This window comes from Canis lupus, chromosome 9, assembly GCF_011100685.1.
Source record: "Canis lupus familiaris isolate Mischka breed German Shepherd chromosome 9, alternate assembly UU_Cfam_GSD_1.0, whole genome shotgun sequence".
NCBI lineage: Eukaryota > Metazoa > Chordata > Mammalia > Carnivora > Canidae > Canis > Canis lupus.
Genome location: NC_049230.1, coordinates 11,351,952 through 11,372,002, shown reverse-complemented (window position 1 = coordinate 11,372,002; position 20,051 = coordinate 11,351,952). Strand labels below are relative to the sequence as shown.

General features: G+C 38.3%; 1 protein-coding gene across 2 annotated transcripts in view; it reads right to left on the bottom strand.

Annotated features, from left to right (window-relative positions):
* ABCA9 (ATP binding cassette subfamily A member 9) overlaps nt 1-19,811 on the bottom strand; it is a 59,043-nt gene extending 39,232 nt beyond the window's left edge. Inside the window, exons 1-16 of one of the 2 annotated variants that reach the window (XM_038546751.1) lie at nt 19,533-19,811; nt 14,120-14,364; nt 13,743-13,844; nt 11,568-11,775; nt 9,887-10,051; nt 9,216-9,319; nt 8,416-8,642; nt 6,036-6,177; nt 5,582-5,767; nt 4,547-4,694; nt 3,759-3,927; nt 2,926-2,987; nt 2,072-2,182; nt 1,293-1,468; nt 936-1,055; nt 490-659 (exon numbers count right to left, since the gene is read on the bottom strand). In XM_038546751.1, the coding sequence (XP_038402679.1) occupies nt 490-659; nt 936-1,055; nt 1,293-1,468; nt 2,072-2,182; nt 2,926-2,987; nt 3,759-3,927; nt 4,547-4,694; nt 5,582-5,767; nt 6,036-6,177; nt 8,416-8,642; nt 9,216-9,319; nt 9,887-10,051; nt 11,568-11,775; nt 13,743-13,838 (2,084 nt within the window). In that variant the 5' untranslated portion in view covers nt 13,839-13,844; nt 14,120-14,364; nt 19,533-19,811. The remainder of the gene's footprint in view (nt 1-489; nt 660-935; nt 1,056-1,292; nt 1,469-2,071; nt 2,183-2,925; nt 2,988-3,758; nt 3,928-4,546; nt 4,695-5,581; nt 5,768-6,035; nt 6,178-8,415; nt 8,643-9,215; nt 9,320-9,886; nt 10,052-11,567; nt 11,776-13,742; nt 13,845-14,119; nt 14,365-19,532) is intronic. The other variant, XM_038546752.1, reaches the window with a different exon arrangement.
* Between the last annotated feature and the right edge of the window lie 240 nt (nt 19,812-20,051).

Here is a 20,051-nt window from a genome sequence, read left to right as displayed (position 1 = left end):
ATAACGTGTTTTAGGAGATGACTCACTAAAATATTTGCATTCTAATTCTGGTCATATGTAAGCTAATTTCCTTGTCATCCAATAACTGAAATGATATGCTAGTTTATTCCTAGTAAATTAAGAAAAATTATCATACAATGAAAGGATCTGTTTCAAGTTAACTGACATTACTACTGAATAAAACATACTATGTGTTTGAGAGTATGCTACATATTTAAAACCAATCAGTTGCTTTGCAATAGGATCAGAATATATCTGTGGGACAATGTACATGGAGAAGTGGACATTCAAATGGGTGACAGCAAGTCTCTTGGTTCATGACAGTCACACACACGGCAGCTGTGCTGGAACTTATCTACACATATTTCACACATGTCTCTAATTTCTCACGAAGATACATCAGAGAAAAACAACATGGATGGAACTTGAGGGATTATGCTAAGTGAAATAAGTCTGAGAAAGAGAAAGACAAATACCATATGATCTCACTTATATGTAGGCTCTAAAAAAAATAAATCACCAGCCAGGATGTCAGCTTCATCCATGAACTGGGTACTGAAGAGAATGACTCTATCAGATTTCCTCTCTTTTAGGAAGTTCCATACACGGTGCCTCGAAAGAGGATCTGAGCCAGCGGTTGGTTCGTCCAAGAGCAAAACCTGCACATTAGGAAACATGAAATCATTCCCCTCTTGGAGGTAAAACAAAAACAAAAACAAAAACAAAAACAAAAAAAAACAAAAACAAAAAACAACAAAAAAACTTTTTTTTTTTTAAAGCAATATATGTGTAAAAGTCTTTGGAAGAAATATCTTACTACTTAATTTTTCATTGGAACAGTTCTTTTGCATTTGCCATTTGCAAATTCAGTCTGATGGAATACGATACATCCATAGTCCTCAATCTCATTCACCAGTAATTTTGGCTCGGCTTACCTGAGGGTCTCCTAAAATGGCAATCCCAAAAGTTAGTTTCCTTTTTTGTCCACCGCTTAAATTTTGAGCAAGGATGTCTTGAATATTTTCCATCTCCAAGTCCCTTAAAACTTGTTGTATCTAACCAAAAAAGAAAAAAAAAAACAAAAAACAAAAAGGAAAGGAGGTGAAGTCCCCAACCCAGCACCTGTATTTTAAAAACACAATCATTGTGCTGTGCTTTGCAAAAGGTCTTTTTACCCTTTAGATGATGAACCATGTAGAAGTAACAAATACATTTAGAATTTTCTAGATAAACAATTACACGTTCATGGCTGTGAGACATCTACATGTCACACATCTAACATGTTCTTCTACCTCTTGTTCTACTTCATGCGACTGAATCCCTTTTATTTTAGCAAAGAGCCTGAGGTTTTCTTTCACAGTGAGGAAGTCAAATTGCACATTGGATTGTGGGCAGACTCCAGTGAGCTTGCTGACTGTTTCCAAGTCCGTCATTTCTGAAAGGGTGTGATTATAGATGGTGACTGAACCTAGAGGTAGAAAGGTTGACAGTGAGTCACGCTTCATTTAAGGTATTTTATTTTATTTATTTTTTAAAGATTCTATTTATTTACTCATGAGAAACACAGATAGAAAGAGGCAGAGACACAGGCTCCATGCAGGGAGCCCAATGCGGGACTCGATCCTGGGACTCCAGGATCACACCCTGGACCGAAGGCAGGCACCAAACCACTGAGCCACCCAGGGATCCCCCCACCCCCATTTAAGGTATTTTAAAGCAAAAAACAATGTGTGTCAGTCACCCAAATCTTTTAAGCATACTGTACCTATAAGGAATGCACTATTGACTAGAAATGTAATGTTCCCAATTCCTCTGAACCAGTTGGAGTGCTCATTCATAGAGCTACTTATCTTAAAATACTTAAACCACAAAGATTTTCCTAAGTAAATAGAACATACATCTGCTAAAAGAATAACTTGAAGACACTTGTAAAACTTTTCTCTAACGCACCTGAATGAGACTAGTAGTTCGTGAAACTACTAATTATGGAAATAACTAACAAAACAAATTAACTAATGAAATGCATAGCTAATTAATTTGCCCATGTTCTTGCCCATAATTATCTTCTCACCTGAGGTTGGGGTGGATAGTCCACTGAGCATGTTCAACAGAGTTGTTTTCCCAGCTCCACTGTGACCAAGGAGGGCAGTGATTTGGCCTTCATATATGTCAAATACTAGACCTGGAATTATTATAAAAAAATACCCCACTCAGAGCCTACGTATTAACTTTATACATTCTCTTTAAAAAATTAAGATTTTTTTTTTTTTTTTGAGAGTGAGAGCACAAGCAGGGGGAGGGGCAGAGGGAGACAGGAGAATCTCAAGCAGACTCGGTGCAGAGCACATGGGACTCTATCTCACAACCATGAGGTCATGACCTGAGCCAAAACCAACAGCTGGATGTTTAACTGACTGAGCCAACCAGGTGCCCCACATTCTCCAAAATTTTTATAATTTCTTATGGCATGTGTATATTTGGCTAGCAATATTCAAAATAAAATCCATTTCCAACTTCTTCCCTTTAAAATTGTATCTCCTATGATACACATTTTATAGCTGTAGCATTGTCATGACATCTTATTATATAATTAACCATTTTTTTTTGATAAGGGCAGTTCTGTCATTAGAAGAAAGTCAACTATAATAAAGATCGTTTATTAGGATTAGAGTGTGATGAGTTGAAAATAAGAATATCATGATGCAGTCACACATCTTTCAAATCTATCAGATATTAAAGGCATACCCTGACCTTCTAAAATTGTTATATGGTTTTACATTTAGTCAGAAGGAAACATTATGTGTTCAAATGAAGGAGAGTTGTGGTGTCTGGAATATCTGTTCTTTATCCCCGTGAAGACAGTACAGCAGTGAGGCATAGTCACCAAATCCAACAGCCTTGTTAAATGTGATGTTACTTTATTACCTTTCAAGGCTTCTACTTTTTCATTATTTCCTTTTCCATATTCTTTCTTAAGATTTCTTATTCTGAAAAAAAAAGAGGAAAATGTTTTAAGGACCTTGTGGAAACAGAGGATTGAGAAATCAAGTCTTTGAGGTGGTGAGAAAATCCAGGAGGTCTTTCCCTCATTCAAGCCCAGGTGATGGGAAACACTTTCTTGAGGAGACAATGGCAAATCGAATGATGAACAAATATTGAGCAAAGGCTCAGGGAAGTTTGGGATTTCTAGTTGTCTGGAAACAAAACAATCAGCATTAAGACACATCCATCACCTCAGAGGGGAGATATGCATGACATGAGTACCCTAACTTAGGTTTTTCTTCCCGTCTTCTTGGATGCCTATCTTCCCTTTTCTGCATCACCTGTCTCTTCTTTCTCCTCTTACTCATCAGGAGGCAGAGAGGAGAGAGGATAAATCACAAAGAAAAGGAGAAGAATAACAAGGGACATGATGACAGTGTCTGTCATAAAGAGAGCAGACAGAGAGAGAAGGGAGAGAGAAAGAACAGCACAAAGAAGAGAAAAAAAAGAAAATGAGAGAAATGGAAATATGACGATTATTTATTCATTGATGTTTGTTGTTCTGCCATAAGATATTTGTAAATAGAAATGCTGACAATGTCAGAAAACAAGGTGCTTTTAACAATGATTGTGGCCTTTCACGAGTGGAATAGGCTGGATGTAGGTGGGTACAGAGAGGCACCCAGGAAATCTTTGTCACATCTGTGTTTTGCCTGATAGACCTCTGGTCCCTGACCTTTTCCTCCATTTACACCTTCATGTAATTCTTTTATTACCTTATGGCTTCTTTTCCGTGGAATTCTGGAGACACTGGTTCAAAAGAGTCATTAGGTGAAGAATCTGAATCTATTTCATTCTCAAGGGCCACATGATCAGCCCTTGGGTGTTGAAACCAGAAAGAAGATTTCAGGAAAAACCAAGGAGAACGTCGATGTCCATATTCAGCTACACGGACAGAAGGCAACAGAACATTGCATCAGTCACCACTTTAAGGGTTGGTGACCATAGGACATCTTGTCAAGGTAACTGCTTTGGGAAGCATTTAGACACCCTTAAGATCCAGAACCAAGCACTAGCTTTCCTCACCTAGCTCTAATGCAAGGACTCATAGTATAATCATCCTTAATCTCTTGCAAGTATCTCTTTTGAAAAAGAAACCATTTAAAGTATTGTGGTAGAACAAGATCTTAGAAAGTTCTATAAACAAAGTGCAGCCCATCATATACACAATGGGCTTATCTTAGAAATTATGAAAAAAAAAGCTTGATAATTTATATTCAATATATTGTAGTTATTTTACTTATTTTAATTTTTAAAGATTTTTTTTATTTGAGAGAGAGAAGGAGAGAGAGAATGAGCAGGGGGAGGGGCAGAGGGAGAGGGAGGAGACTCCCTACTGAGCAGGGATCCCAAGGCCGGGCTTGATCCCAAGACGCTGGGATCATGAGCTGAGCTGAAGGCAGACGCCTAACTAACTGAGCCACCCAGGCGCCCCTGTAGACACTTATTTTAAAGAAAAGCACTGAATGAAATTGCATTGAATCACAATTAGGTTACTACTTACTGGGCAAAATTTTGTCAAAATATAATGTCAAAGCCAAATACAAAAGAGCATCAAAAACCAACATGAAAAGAGTAGCTATTATTAGGTAGGGGTTGTCTGAAGAATCCAAATGGATGTTAGAGTTCACATCATAGTCCAAATGTATAAGCTGGAAAAAAAAAAGAGATACATACACTGAATTTTAAAAGGATAAATAAAGTATGAAAAATTATTAATGTCTTATTTCCGCTGAACACTGGGATTGAAAAGATAAATAAAACACAGGTCCTGTCTTTACAGAGCTCTAATCTGTTGGAAGACATAGCACTGAATTCATCTAGCTACAGAGCAATTTGAGAAGTTAGTGGGGGTAGGTACTAAGGGCTTAGAGTCCCACGGGCAGAGAAGTAGGCAAGTCCTCTGGGAAGTAAAATCTCAAAGGAGAGGCTGTCTACAGGATTTAATCAGGTGTAGGATAGGGGCAAAGGGAACATTCTAGACAGGGGGCACCAGTTGAAAGGGGTGGGTGGGTGGGTGGAGTGAAATACTTCAGTATTTGGACAGAAGACACAAGAATAATTTATTATATAGTGAGATACACAATGAGTTTACATGTAACATAACCGTTCATGTAGCGTTTTATGGTTATGATGTCATACCTGGAATTAAATTTTCTGAGAAGAGGTTCAGTTCCATATACAACTGGGCAATAAAAAATAAAAATTTATTTCTATTGAATTCCTGGTCTTCAAATACTTGCGATAAAATTAAGGGTCCTGTTACCTGAGCACTGAATTAGTTAAATGTTCACGGGGACAACCCACGAAAAGCCAAAGCTGAACCACATCGATAATGGAGTATCAGCCTATATTTAGTGACTTAAAGCCAGTTACACTTAGAGAGAAAAATAAAAAAACCTCTCCAATAACTTAATGTGTATCTTCACAAAAGTGGATGGGAATTCTGGGGCTTAGAACATATAGCATGATTTTCTCAGAGAGAATTCTTTGACTGTTTTGTAAAAAAAAAATCAAATAGTTAAATATTAACTCTTACCTGGGCCATGCCCACAGTGAAAGCAAAAGGGCTCAGAAAACATAAAGTCCACTCCAAAAATGCAGGAAGATGTCTGTACAATGCAGTGAATCCCAGACTCCCCCAGAAGACAGTAAGGAGAAAGACAACCAACCCAGTAAGGAAAGGTTTCTTTATCAACACGCTCATCAGGAAAGCTAAGGTTATCTGAGAGGAGAGAAAAACTTCAGGTAGCATATCATTCTCTGAGAATCATCAGTAGCATAACAAAAAGAATTTCATAATACAAAAATATATAACATCTGTTCCTCCCCATCCCACCCCCAGATACTGTCTCATGCAAATATTCATATGCTGCAAAGAGAAACAGAAAAGGTGTGATCAGAATCAGTGAGAAATGACTGGTAGATTTCTCTGAGAGAGAGAGAAAAAAAAGAGAGAGAGAGAGGGAGAGATAATAAATTCACCAACTCACCAGAGACAGGCCATAAAGGAGAAAGAGGGTGAAGACCACCACGAAGCCAGTTAGGACGACAATTTGGGCAGATTTTACAATAAGAGCCATCAAAGTAGCCACGATAAAGATGAAGCCAGCATACATCAAACCCCAGGAGAGCCTAGCACAGAAACTAAGCATCAGTTCAGAGGGCTGGTGCTTTATCACTTTATTCATTTACTTTGCTAATGATTTGGGAAGCTTACCATACATTGAGAGTAAAGGGGAATATAACAGCGAAGACATTAGAAAACTTCTCTGTCCCCGAAGTTCATATACTACCAGGGAAGGTAGACAATAAACAAGCAAACAGGTAAAATACGTAGCTGATTGCAAAATAAGAAAGAAATAGCCTGAGTAATGTAATGAGGGTAATTGGGAGCAGTTTTCTGGGAAGACATCTCTGACCTACACATCCATTCTGGGATGCTTCTTTCAGTAAAGTAGAAAGACCATGGATAAAAAACAGATGACGGAGCAGGGATCAGCAAATCAGTAAATCTTTTAGGCTTTTTGGACCATACGGTCTCTTGCAACTACTGAAGTCTGCCTTTGCACGGAAGCAGTCGTGGACAATCTGCAATGACCAGGCTGTGTTCCAATAACAAGACACTGATGTTTGAATTTCATATAAACTTTGGTGTGCCATACATGTTCTTTTGATTTTTTAAGGCATTTTCATAAAAGCCATTCCTAGCTTGCAGATTGTTCAAAGAAGAACCATAGTTTGCCAACCCCTGATGTATACGATTAAATTTATATTAGGTATGGATCAGGTATACACTTAGGCATAGGGATGCAGAGATACAGAAAGATAGATGGATACGGAAGATATGTTTCTCTTGCTCTCAATGCCAAAGAAACAGGAAGAAAGTTCTTGATAGGGGAAAGAGAACACGCTTTCTAACCATACTGATGTAGGTTCAGGTTTTCTCTGCTACACTGTAACTGTATGGTCCTGAGAGGCAGTTAACTCAATCTCTTTAAATTTCCTTGTTGTCTACTGAAAAAATAATAAGAGAATTAAACAAAACGCATGTTATGTGTGTGATGTGGCAACTGGTTATCATGAACACTTAGCTTTTTTTTCTTCAAAATATTAAGGCCATCCTGTTTTGGGAAGTCTTGCCTAATTGTAATGATGCCTTTTGCTCAGTCACGTCTGTTCATCTGAAATTGTTCATCTCTCCATGAACTTCTTAATTTCATTCACATGCGGTATCAATAGAATGTCATAGCCTTTTCTTAGGGGAGAAAAAGCCTGATTTTTTTTAACCTTTCTTCATTGAATGGATTTGGTTTCTCTCTTCTTTTTTTTTTATCATATTATTTACTTTTCTCTGACTCTGTAGATTTCTATTTTTTAAAAAACATAGCAAGATTTTCTTCAGTGTTGAGCTACAGAATTTTAATACAAAAGAGACACCAGAAAAAACTCCCATTCTAGATCAAACTAGCCATCCTTTTTCTCCACTTCTGCACTCAGTTAATTGAACATCTCTGGAGAAAATAAAATAAATAAATTTGGTGTAAAATGTGGGGTCTTCTGACTCAACTGAACAGTGCCTAACCTCCTTTTAGCGACTACATGGCATCCGTCCAGAACTATTCTGTATGTTCCACAAATCTTGTTCACCATTGACAATAACATCAGTGTGTAAAAAAATCCAGTTCAACCCATGACTTTTCCAGTCCAGAACTCATGATTTTACTATTCTATATCTCAAATACATCCCTTGGCTAAACCCATTAAATTCTTTTTTTGTTTCCGGTTGGGGATTCACTCCTCAGTTTCTTAACTTACATCTACTGATCTCTCAAACTGTGACCCTTCCCAAATTTTTATTAACTGTCATCTAATATTGAGTGCTTAATTCTTGTTAAACTCAACACGAAGCGCTTTAAATACATTCCCTTCTTTCTTTTTTAAGATTTTATTTATTCATGAGAGACAGAGAGAGAGAGTGAGAGAGAGAGAGAAAGATAGAGAGGCAGGCAGAGGGAGAAGTAGGCTCCTTGCAGGGAACCCAATGTGGGACTCGATCCCAGGACCCTGGGAATCACAACCTGAGCCCAAGGCAGACACTCAACTACTGAGCCACCCAGGTGCCCCAGAATCATTCTTTCTATTGCTTAGTGACCGGAGTATCAGCAGACATCTATGGGACCAGGCTTCCTTTAATTCAAAGAAGTGTGACAACTTTTATTTACCAAGCTTACTTGAGTCTATTACAATCATTTATAATGCCCTACTTAGGAAAGAATCAAGTTTAAATATGACACTTTATAGGCTTAGGGAGTCTAACCAGCTTGCTGTACTTATCGATGTTGCCTGATAGATTGTGGCAACATAACTTACCAGAATGCTGACTCTCGAAGGCCCATCATCATCATCAGTGACTTAATGTATTGTCTTTCCTGTGTAACATTGACTGATACATAGTAAATGAACGCAGAAAAAGAAATAATGCAGAAGAATATGAAAAGATCAGTCACGACTCCTGCTTGGGCAACAAAAGGTAATATCTTCATATTTATACCAGTAATGGACATCAGCTCTTCCATCACTGAATGATTTGTTGTAATCTAAGGGAAGGTATCAATGAACAAATTGTTATCATCAAGCAATTTATAATTTCATGCATTTTCCCCTCAGTTATAAGAAATTATGTGCATTCCACATGTAAATAAATAGGCTTATCATGATTTGGCCCCGTGTAGTTCCTCAAACGCTCCTAAGTTCTGTCCTGCATCCTCAGATCTTTCCTATTTACCATCTTCACTGAACAAAATTTTACTCAGGCTTGAAGGCACAACTGAAATGCTGCTTCAGTTAGCCATCTTCCCTGATATTTCTCATCGAGTATCTCCTGCTCCATTATTTGCCTTCAATTCCACAATAGAACCTAAATTCTTAGTGATTTCATATCCATATCTCTATCTCCTCACTGCCCAGTATCTCTGGAGAAAAGTAACCGTGTTCTACTTATCTCCTGATCCTCATTGCTTAGTGTAATGGCTTAAATACAACAGTTGTTCAGTGTATTGTGCCAAATAAGTGAATCAATTAATTAAATGCCAAGATGGGACAATCTGTTACAGCACCATCATGGAAATGTAATTTGCAATGCAGTTGGTTTCCTTTAGCTTCATACTCACTTCTATGATAGCAGCGTTAATGGCAGCTTGAAAAGCTACAAAGCCTTTCTCCCAGAACATTGAAGCTTCGCATGTGACTTTTTCATCCATTACTTGACAATGAGCTTTAATAAAAGAACACAACCGTTTACGGTGGGATGGGACATTCTTGGTTAGGGGAAAAAGCAAAACCTCAAATGTTTCAAAATGCCCTCCAAGTCCACCATAATAAAGCGTATGGTAGGACTTCTCGGGTGAGGTTTGAAGAGCACACCAGAATTGCTTGGTTAATGTAGTAAAGACCAGTTACCAACAATTTTTCATTCGTTCTTGTCATGCTCTCAGTTAGCAAGAATGTTTTGTTGAGCTCTACTCTTCTGTTGCTTATGCCAAGAAAGTGCTACACTTTTTTAAACGTTGGGGAATCACTGAGCAAGAATCTTTCCATCAGGGTGTATTTAGGAGCAATGCAGGAATAATAGCAAATACAATTTCTTAATTAAACAATTTACTGAAGGAGACAAGCTTGTTTAAAATAAGAATGAATCTCATGTAAGTTTAGCAATTAAGAGTGCACGTGTGTAGGTTTGTGCAGCCCTCAGTGACCACATGTGCCCACTGGTGGCTGATGATGCGTAACCACACACACACACACACACACACACACCCCAAACTTCTTGTAGGAAAGTTACCTGAATGGTCTCTGTGTTCCTTCACCTTGGGGATCCTACCTCCCCAGAAAAATTTCAAATGATAAGAGAAGGTATCATTAAAGAGGACTTTCACTGCATCTACAGAGTAGTTTAAATCCAAGTCTTCCATGCTTTTCTCATCTGGCCACCCTAGGACTGTTCTTCCTGGCATGAAAGAAAGAAGTAGCTGGTAAGTTAGAAGATTTCCATGTGGTCCAACAACAGCATGCCATGCCATGCCATATCCAGTTATGCTAAAGTTGTTTTATATTAAAATCCTTTATTCACTAAAGGCAGGGCTGGTCCTAAAAACAGACTCACACCTTGGGGAAGTGTCTAAAATTCTAGATAAAATCACGGTTATGTGGAGATCACTTTTATCACAAATAGATCATACCTTTCCAAATACACTTTTAAACCCAGGATTTAAAGCACAATGAATTTGAAATAGCAGCAATATCACTCATGTACACACAGATCTATCCAAAGATGAAGTAGATGCTATGATTATAGTATGTATTTTCATATGGTGATGGTGTCAACGTGGCCAAACTTCCAAAGACAGTAGAAAGTTGTTAAATTTAGAGAATGTTTTCTCAAGGTACGTTGTTTATTCCAAAAGATATAATGTGAATTAATGACTGTTACTGACCAAACCTGGGTCACTTAAACCATGTAATTCTCTGGAGTCTAGTTTCAATTGGATGCCCGCGGCTCTAGTGCAATTCGACATGCTCCTAATCGTCTGCATTTCCTGCAATCTGGCAGCTGCATCCAGAGGCTTAATCAGACTCTGGTCAAATCCCTTTGGCAAGACTATAGGTGGTGGTGTGTTCTTTCATCAGAGTGTCATGATTTCTGATAATCTGGTTTTTTGAAGATGTTAGTAGCCATAGATGCTCAGTGCCTAGGTCCATTAATTCAATGGGACTATCAAAATGGTGATAATATATTTCCATCATTTGTTTTTTATTTATTGGTAGAAAAAATTATAAAAATGGCACTTCCCATCGTCTGTTTGATTATCCAATAGTACAGTTCATATAGGATAAATCCTGGTATCTTCCCATTATGTACAAATTTTCATAAGAAGGACTGGTTCTGTACCATCCTCCAAAAGAGATTCTTTTCTCTTTATACATTTGGAAAGCCTGGATTTTACATATACATGGGATGAGTTTCAAATCATCGCACGTGTTATTCTTTTTGAAGCTCAAAGTACACCAACTTAGACCAGTGGGAATATCCTCAAGTTGGTTGCTGAGCCCCTTTGATAAAATCTGTTATCACTGGCTTCCTATCTATCTGGAATGACAAAAATTTTAAAAATATATTTATTTATTTATTTATTTATTTATTTATTTATTTATTTATTAAGAAAGAGAGAGAGAACATGGGGGGAGAAATAACCTTGCCACCTGGTTTTGTTTATGACTACTGCCTGTGATTTCTTGGTTTTGCTGTCTAATTTCTCTCTCAATTTTTTATGGATTTGAAGAGATTTAAAAACCCTGCTGTCAGCACTGTCCAACATCTCCAGAATCTTCTCACTAACATATATTCGAGTAACACCAGACTGTCTCATTTTGATATAGACTATAATGAGGATAACAGGAAATCCCAAATTAAATTTGTGTGCTTTGCAAATAAGGAAAACACCAAGATCTGCCAGGGAACATACCTTTCATGAATGGGGCTGAAGCCACCTTGTTCATTATCTCCTGGGTTGTTTTGGATTCAGGTGCAAATGCAATTACATAATTAGAATCATTAAAATTATCTACACGTCCCAGATCCATTGCAGGCAATTGAGTAAAGTCATTAACTTGATGTAAATTGGAGGAAAGTTGATATGTAAACAGCACTAGAAGAAATGAGAAAAACCATTCCTACACAGCAATGAGAGAAAAATGAAGCAAATCAGTAGCTGTTCATCCACAGATAAATCATCCACGAGCAACTTAAAACACTTAGTATTGTTATGCAATTTGGGCCATTTTTTCCTCTCTCATGGTTCCCAAGTGTTTCCATTTTCTTTTATCCTTTGATTAGACATTTTGAAATATGTGCATCATCTACCAAGAGAGAGTTGTGGCATTTATTCCAATTATAACTGAGAGTCTAAGTCTATCATCCTTTAACATGACTGTTAGAAGCTAAATTGCTTCATGCATTCATGAAGTGGTTTATTCATGCCCAGTGGTTTACAGTCATGCTGACCTGAGTGTCAATGATAAAGAAATGCTAGCTATCATGAAATTGGTTTCCAGCTCTCATCCACAGGAGCAAGTGCCAATTTTTACCTGCTTTGGCCCTGCAAGTGGGAGAGTGTCAAAATACTGCTCATAAAAAGAATTTTTAAAAAATCTTTGTCATTGTGACAACATTCTGATATTGGAAATGCAACAGAATGCATTTGAAGTCTGGTATGAAGAACATATTTTAAAAAAAATTCATGAGAGACCCAGAGAGAGAGGCAGAGACACAGGTAGAGGGAGAAGCAGTCTCCCTGTGGGGAGCCTGATGCGGAACTCGATCCCGGGACCCCAGAATCATGACATGAGCTAAAGGCATATATGCTCAACCATCGAGGCACCCAGATGCCCCGAAGAGCACATTTTATTACTTTCAGCTCTAAACACAGGGGCTTTAAAAGTGGTATATATCTTATTTACCACCTGATCTTAGTTTAGTACGTGTATTGCTCTATACCAAATCTATCTACTTAGATGGATAAATTGACAGATATAATGTGTATATTAAAAAAGGGGAAAATGTTGGAAGTAACACATCTCTTTAGAGTAGAATCCAACTTTTATATTTATATTTATTTAATCTTTACTCCATGTTGGGATTTTTGTATGCTTCATTTACTGCCAATCCAAGCATTCAATATAGCTTTGTTGAAAGAACACACACGTACATAATGTTCATAAGACCAAATTTTAATATGCTAACCCTTGCACTTTGGGTATTTTATAAACCATTTTTAACTCTTTAAATACACTTTTATCAGTTTCCTTAGTTTTTTACACAATTTTCTATATTGATCATTCTTATCAGTAGAAAATAAGTACTCTCTCAATAGAAGCAAAAGTTGAAAATGCCATTTTCTTTTCCTGTTTGTTTGTATACCTATTATTTTTTTCCCATTGACATTGCCTGTATCCACAGTACAATTGAGTAGAAGTGCTACAATTTATCTTTTGAGTTTTTTCCTTAATTTTGGATTACTTGCTGGATTAATTCTAGATTATTTTATTATTTTATTTATTTATTTATTTATTTATTTATTTATTTATTCATATTAGAGAGAGAGAGAGAGAGAGGCAGAGTCATGGGCAGAGAGAGAAGCAGGCTCCATGCAGGGAGCCCGATGTGGGACTCGATCCCGGGTCTCTAGGATTGTGCCCTGGGCCAAAGGCAGGCTCTAAACTGCTGCACCCCCAGGGATGCCCAATTCTAGATTTTCTAATTCTAAATTTACTTCTTTTTTTGACTATGACCCTGAACTTTTATTTACCTTTTTCTTCATGAATTTCAAACAAGTTCAGATGTTTAGAATTATTATCTCTGCAATATAAAGACATGGCTTTATTTTTCAGGGAGCTTCTGAATATCAATTAGTTAAAGAATGCCTTTAGTAAGACCTATAATAATAGTAATATATTTAAAGGACTCTCATTTGAAGTGATCACAGAGTCCAGAATTTGAAACAATAAAAGTCCAGCCTGTTGGTTAAAAATATAATACGTACATGAAACATTAAATAATGAAGATAAACTGCACTGCCCCCCTCCCCCCCCCCAAAATTCTCCTCTTCTAAATATGAGAAGACGTGGACTCTGAACCATACCAACAAAGTCTCTCTTTTCATCCTCCACTTTTTCAGAAAGTTCTTACAGAGGAGAGCCCATGTTTGCTGACCGACACTTATGTGCCTCTTGCTCATTCTGACCTGTTTATTTTAAAATAAAGAAATGAAAGAAGCAAATGTGAATGTCTGAAATAGGAAACATTATGCAATCAAACCAAAAAGAAGTACCATAACAGCTGTTTCCAATTGCATGTCTAGGAAAGGGAGCCAGAAGGCTAAAAACATACAAAGGGAAATTCAAATTAATGACCAAATCAATTAGTTTAATCTTCATGAGAAGCCCTTGGGATAGATCCCATTATTTTGTCCATTTAAAAGAGGAGGGAAATGAAGCACACAGAGGCTAAGTGACTTGCCAAACACAGCTGGGTGGCAGAACCAGGGCTTTAACTTGGATGACCAAGTTCTGGAGACCTCGCTCTTAACCACTGTGCCAGTCCTGTGGAAGTTGGTCTAGGGATTGTGTGGATCAATTCTTTCCTGCAGGATCAGAGATTCTATCAGCATCCAGACAGGTGGTGAGGAGCTCTAGGAGGGATGCACGCAGACTACTTATCCACAGGTTTTTGTCTGTGACATCGTCATCAGAAGCCCCTAGATGCTGGAACATAAGGAAAGATTGATTACTCTCTCAAGAGGCAGAGTAAATATATGATCTTTTAAAAAGAAAACCTTATTGCAAGAAACAAAAGAAAAGTTTTTAAGTCTTCCGCTTAACAACTATAATAAAATTCAAGAGGAAAGGTAAGAAGAAATGAAAAGCAACGTACATGCTTAAAAATCCCACTGAAGTCAGTAAAGAACACAAAATCTGATACAGAGAAAAATTTTGTAATCTTACCAAATTTTCAATGAAAATTAAAACTCATTTAAAAACCATGAGAGAGATCAAAAACACATAAGTGGAAAGAAAAAAATAGGATCAGAAGTAAAGTTTTTGGTAAAGAGATACTCAAAAAGAAGAGAAAACAGTCTGGAGAAAAAGATATTGAGGTAAAAAAAAAAACATACTAGTGGAAATTAACTTTTCAATGTAGTGGAAAGACATGTATATTTCCCAAAAAGGCTCTCCAAGTACCAAATACAATGACAAAAAAATAACAATTTTTTTAAAACTAAAGGATAAAGGAAAAAGTTGGAATCAAGTTGACAGGGTCGAGGGGGTAGTTCAGTAAGGAATGAGTAAACAGTTTGCAATGGAATGAAAATCAACCTGATATCTTCAAAGTGGATTCGCCTATTTTCCTTTGAAAAATCTACCAATGGGATAAATCCAAAAACATTGAATTATTTATTTGCAATAAAATTAGAACATGGTTTAACCCCAAACCACAGACATTCCCCCAAGAAATGTCAACCAAACTATTAAATTCTGCCTCAAATTAAGGAATACACTCAACAAACTTTTTTTTTATAATAAATTTACTTTTTTTATTGGTGTTCAATTTACCAACATACAGAATAACACCCAGTGCTCATCCCGTCAAGTGTCCCCCTCAGTGCCCATCACCCATTCACCCCCAACCCCCGCCCTCCTCCCCTTCCACCACCCCTAGTTCGTTTCCCAGAGTTAGGAGCCTTCATGTTCTGTCTCCCTTTCTGATACTTCCCACACATTTCTTCTTCCTTCCCTTATATTCCCTTTCACTATTATTTATATTCCCCAAATGTCAAAAAAGTTTTTTGACTCCCTGATTGAAATGTGCATATTAATCAAAGAATGAGAAAATTAATTGAATCTAAAATTATTAAGAAACCCTGAGAACCAGACAACATTCTCTCACTTGAAATAACCTGTAGGGTAAAAGGCCATGGCAGATGCATGGCATCTGATTCCACCTCATGGAATGTCAGGAAGATGATGCAATTCTGCATGAATACAACATCGTTGCTTTGTTCAAGTCCACAGCCGAGATATAGGAAAAGAATACGGAACATCTTTACACCAGTGGTAAGAAACAACAATAGCCCAAACGAAATTAAAACCACATTTCCCGTGGCATGAACAAAAAACAAGAAATGTGGAGAGACCTTGATGAACTGAATCCTCAAGAAAGACAAGCCCATGATGGGTACAAAGAGAGCCAATCTTGCAGCTTCCATATCTGGGGGAAGCACCTCATCTGGGTGTGGGTGGAGAGACAAGGTGTGTCCACCGGAAAGGGTATTTGCAAAGACAAGGAGGGAAAGGTCAAAGCTTAGATAATGTATTGATGGGATACAAGAAGTAGAATCTAATAGAGTGTAAATGCAAAGAATTAAAACAGCCTAAACAAGTTTTTCTTCACCCTACAACCATGTTGGATTTTCGAAAAGGATAAAAGGGTAAAAAAATGTTCCTGAAAAATAGAACCCCTGAAGCTCTGTGACTTCTTGTGCTGTCTAGCTTCTGAGACCTTGCCAGAGTTGCACCCAGTGGTGTGAAAGTGTTCTTTGTTGGAAAACTAAGGGCAGAAAAATAGAGTTATTGTGGTAAGGCCTGTTGGGTAAAGAGGTATGTGTGGGGTCATTACAGAAAATCTGGTTCTTGCAAAGTTGCGGGCCCCATTTTATTGCCAGGAGAAAAGAGCACCTAAAATAATTTTCAGATTCATGATGCCTGTTACTCCAGCATGCATATGAGTGGATAGGAGGGAGGTAGAAATAGGGATAGGGGGTGGGCAGACAGCAAACACATGAATCAGATAAGTTTGTAGTTGGGAGTTCCTTGAACTGGAAACTCATTTTAATTGTATATTATTGGAGGCAATTTAGGCCTGATGATTTACAGGCACCCATGTTGCTCAGCAGACCAGTCATTCATTGCCTCCTATTTATGGGCTCAACCTTGGCCTTGGAAGTAAGTCAGGTAAGGACCTAGGCTCACAGGGAGAGAGCACTAGCCTTTAGGCTTACACACAGGTCTACCAGTCAGCCAGACTGTCAGTTTCCAGTATGTGGGTCAAGTCATCAGCAACTCCATAGAATTGTTTGCAGAGGGCAGCCCGGGTGGCTCAAAGGTTTAGTGCCACCTTCAGCCCAGGGCCTGATCCTGGAGACCTGGAATTGAGTCCCATGTCAGGATCCCTGCATGGGGCCTGCTTCTCTCTTTGCCTGTGTCTCTGCCTCTCTCTCTCTGTGTATGTGTCTCTCATGAGTAAATGAATAAAATCTCTAGGAAAAAAATTGTTTACATAAGACATTATATAGAGAGAACCTATATAACAACAATTCAGGATATACCTAACAGTGATTAAATAATCTCTTTCAAACCCAGTGAAGGCAGCAGATTCCAGATATAACACCCAGTCTGGTAATGGTAGCATGATGTAATTATTTATATGGTCATCTTAGTGAAGTCCAAGAGTTACTAGCCTATCTCCCAGAATGAGCTACGTAATTGAATCTCAAGAAGTCTATTTCATTATTTTCTTGTCAGGAAGAATAACAAAATTACTGAGACTTAGAAAGCATGAATGCCCATGAATTATCTTAGTTGGTAAAGAAAACATGAAACGTAGTCTTAGTTAATAGAACCCAACATTAGGAGAGGAATTTCTCTCTGCCTTAAGTAGGTGATCTTCGCATTTGATCTGCCTCCTGAATACCAGTAGGGATGAGCATATTCATGGCTGTGCTCTCGCCCCATGGATAAGGTCAGTATTAGGCCATGAATCTAGTAGCCAGAAACAGCCACTACCTGTTCCAAGGATAGTGGCTTGAGCTTTGGCACAAGGCTTAGAGCACAAGGTCAATTGGCCAATAAGACCTGGGTTTGAGGGGTTGTTGTGTCCTCCTTTGGTGCCATATTGAAGAAGGATGGAAACCACAGAATTGCTATTTATTGTCTTTTCCATCAAATTACTAATGAGGTTGTTTCTGGCTACTGGAGTCATGGCCTAATATCGATCTTATCCATGGGACGAGAGCACAGCCATGAATATGCTGGTCTCTACTGGTATTCAGGAGGCAGAGCGAATGCGAAGATCACCTACTCAAGGCACAAATAAAACCTAATCATTGTGTGTTCCAGGGAATTTGGGGCATCTGCCATTTCAATCTGAAAGGCGAGGAATAAACTGAAGAGAAACAAGGCAGGCAGGATAATGGTCCTGTTCTAATCCTGGAACTTGTGAATATTTTACATTACATGACAAAGGAGAATTAATAACAGATGGGAGTCAGGTTGCTAATCAAGTGACTCTAAATCAGGGAGATAATCCTGAGTCATCTAGATGGATCCAAGGTAATCGCAAGGGTCCCAAAAAGTAGAAAAAAGAAGTGAAAAGGGCAGAGTGAGGTGCTGTTAAAAGGACTGAACCCATTGCTGGCCTTGAAGATGGAGGAAGGCGGGCACGAGCTGAGGCATGCCAGCAGCCTCTGGAAGCTCAAGAAGGCAAGAAAGCAGAGTTCTCCCTCGCATCCTCCAGAAACGAATGCAGCCCTTGCCAGCACCTTGATTTTCGTCCAGTGAGACTCACATCACACTTCTCACCTCCCACACTGTAAGATGATAAATCTGTTTTGTCCTCAGCCATGAAGTTCACGGTCATCTGTGGCAGCAGCCACAGAAAATTAATACAAGGAGCACAAAAGGAGGCTGAGAGCATGAAGCCTGAGAGTAAGACAAGGACAAGGGCTCTAGGACATAAAGAGTTGCCTTTATGAGGTGCCCCCTTGTGGAACAAAAATTGTCCAAAAATGAACAAAGGGATCATGTTTGGATGAGCTCCTGACGATGGTGCCACCGGAGCAGGCTGTGATGGCCTGGAGACCCCAACTGAAAGAGACCACGACATTGCCAATTGAGCAGTCAGTGCCCTGGTGAACCATGGTATCAGAGACAGTTAAATATGTTGCCTACGTGCATACTCTCCTTTCTTTCTGTGGAGGGATGCATGTGCTAGAAAGTCTTGATGACTACAGAAGAATGAACTGTCACGATGGTGGTTATTTATTCCTGACTAAGGACTGAGTCCCATTCCCCGCCCCCCCCGCCCCCCATACAGGGTATTTCCCATCAGGATATATACACATCCTAATGTATAGATCAAGGGAAAGGAAAAAAAATTACTGTTCACCAGAGGAACATAAAATATCTTACTAATTTAAATTGCTCTAGATAGGAAGTGTGATCTAGAAATAATAATGTGGCTATAAAAAACCAGCCACTCCCCACCAGATAGAATTCCTCGTAGTCAGAAAATAAACACATTGCACAACAGATCAGATCAAGATTCCAATAGATGGAGTATGATAAAGAAGGTCAATAAAAATATTGCCCTGAGTTTTCTTGATGAAAATATTCTCAAGCCAATTAAAACAATTCAAGACTCAGAAAATCGTGTGCCCCCTCCCCACTCACCCACCCCCCTACGCACTCATGCTTATGGATCCTCTGGCAGTAAAACTGAAAACAAACAAAAAACAATAAGTAATTCTAATCACTTGGGAAACAGCCCATGCTTGCAAAGAGGCAACAACGTAAAGTCACATTCCTTTCAATTCAGCCAATACCCTTTTAAGATAATATATGCTATTTGTCCAAACATACTTTATAGTCATGGGATAAAAAAGAAAAAAAAAAAAAAAAAAAGCAAGCCCCACTTAGTTCTCCAACTGGTTTTTTAAGCCATACAACATTAAATACTCAGATGACTTGGAAAATCAGAACAACTAATAATTTACTGCATTTTAATAGTTTCCATCTAAATGTTTGACATTCCCTGTTTGAAGTCATAAGTTATAGTTGTATATGCAAAACAACCACAATTTTAGAGATTAACTTACTCTCAGGAAAGCTGGAGCAAGAGTCTAGAAACAATGCATCCACAGGTCTCTGCATGTCCTGGAGGAGATTTCACATTCCTTTTGGGTCACTACTACATCATGCTTTTAATTTCATGTTTATTGTGAAGAATTCCGGTTTAGAATGATTTCCGAAAAGGATTATGGTCTGAGTTCGGCCAGGCTGCCAAAAACTCTCCGCTCACATCACATGGTGACTTCTTTGCTGTTTTCCTTTTCTTTGTCTCCCAGCCAGCCACTCAGCAGGGAGTTCGTAGTTGCAGATGGCTCGCTGGACATATCAAAACATCAGCAGCTATCAAACCAAAGAGAATCTAGTCTTTCCCAATTAGCTTTTTCATACAATGCCCTAATGGCAGAGTTGACCCCCAGCACAGCCTTTTTTTAAAAAAAAAAAAGAAACATAAGTGAAGAGATGGGTCAGAGAAAAGCAGAGCAGAGAGAGGTTGAAAAAGAAAAGATATATTTTTTTTAATGATAGCTATAAATATATACCATCGG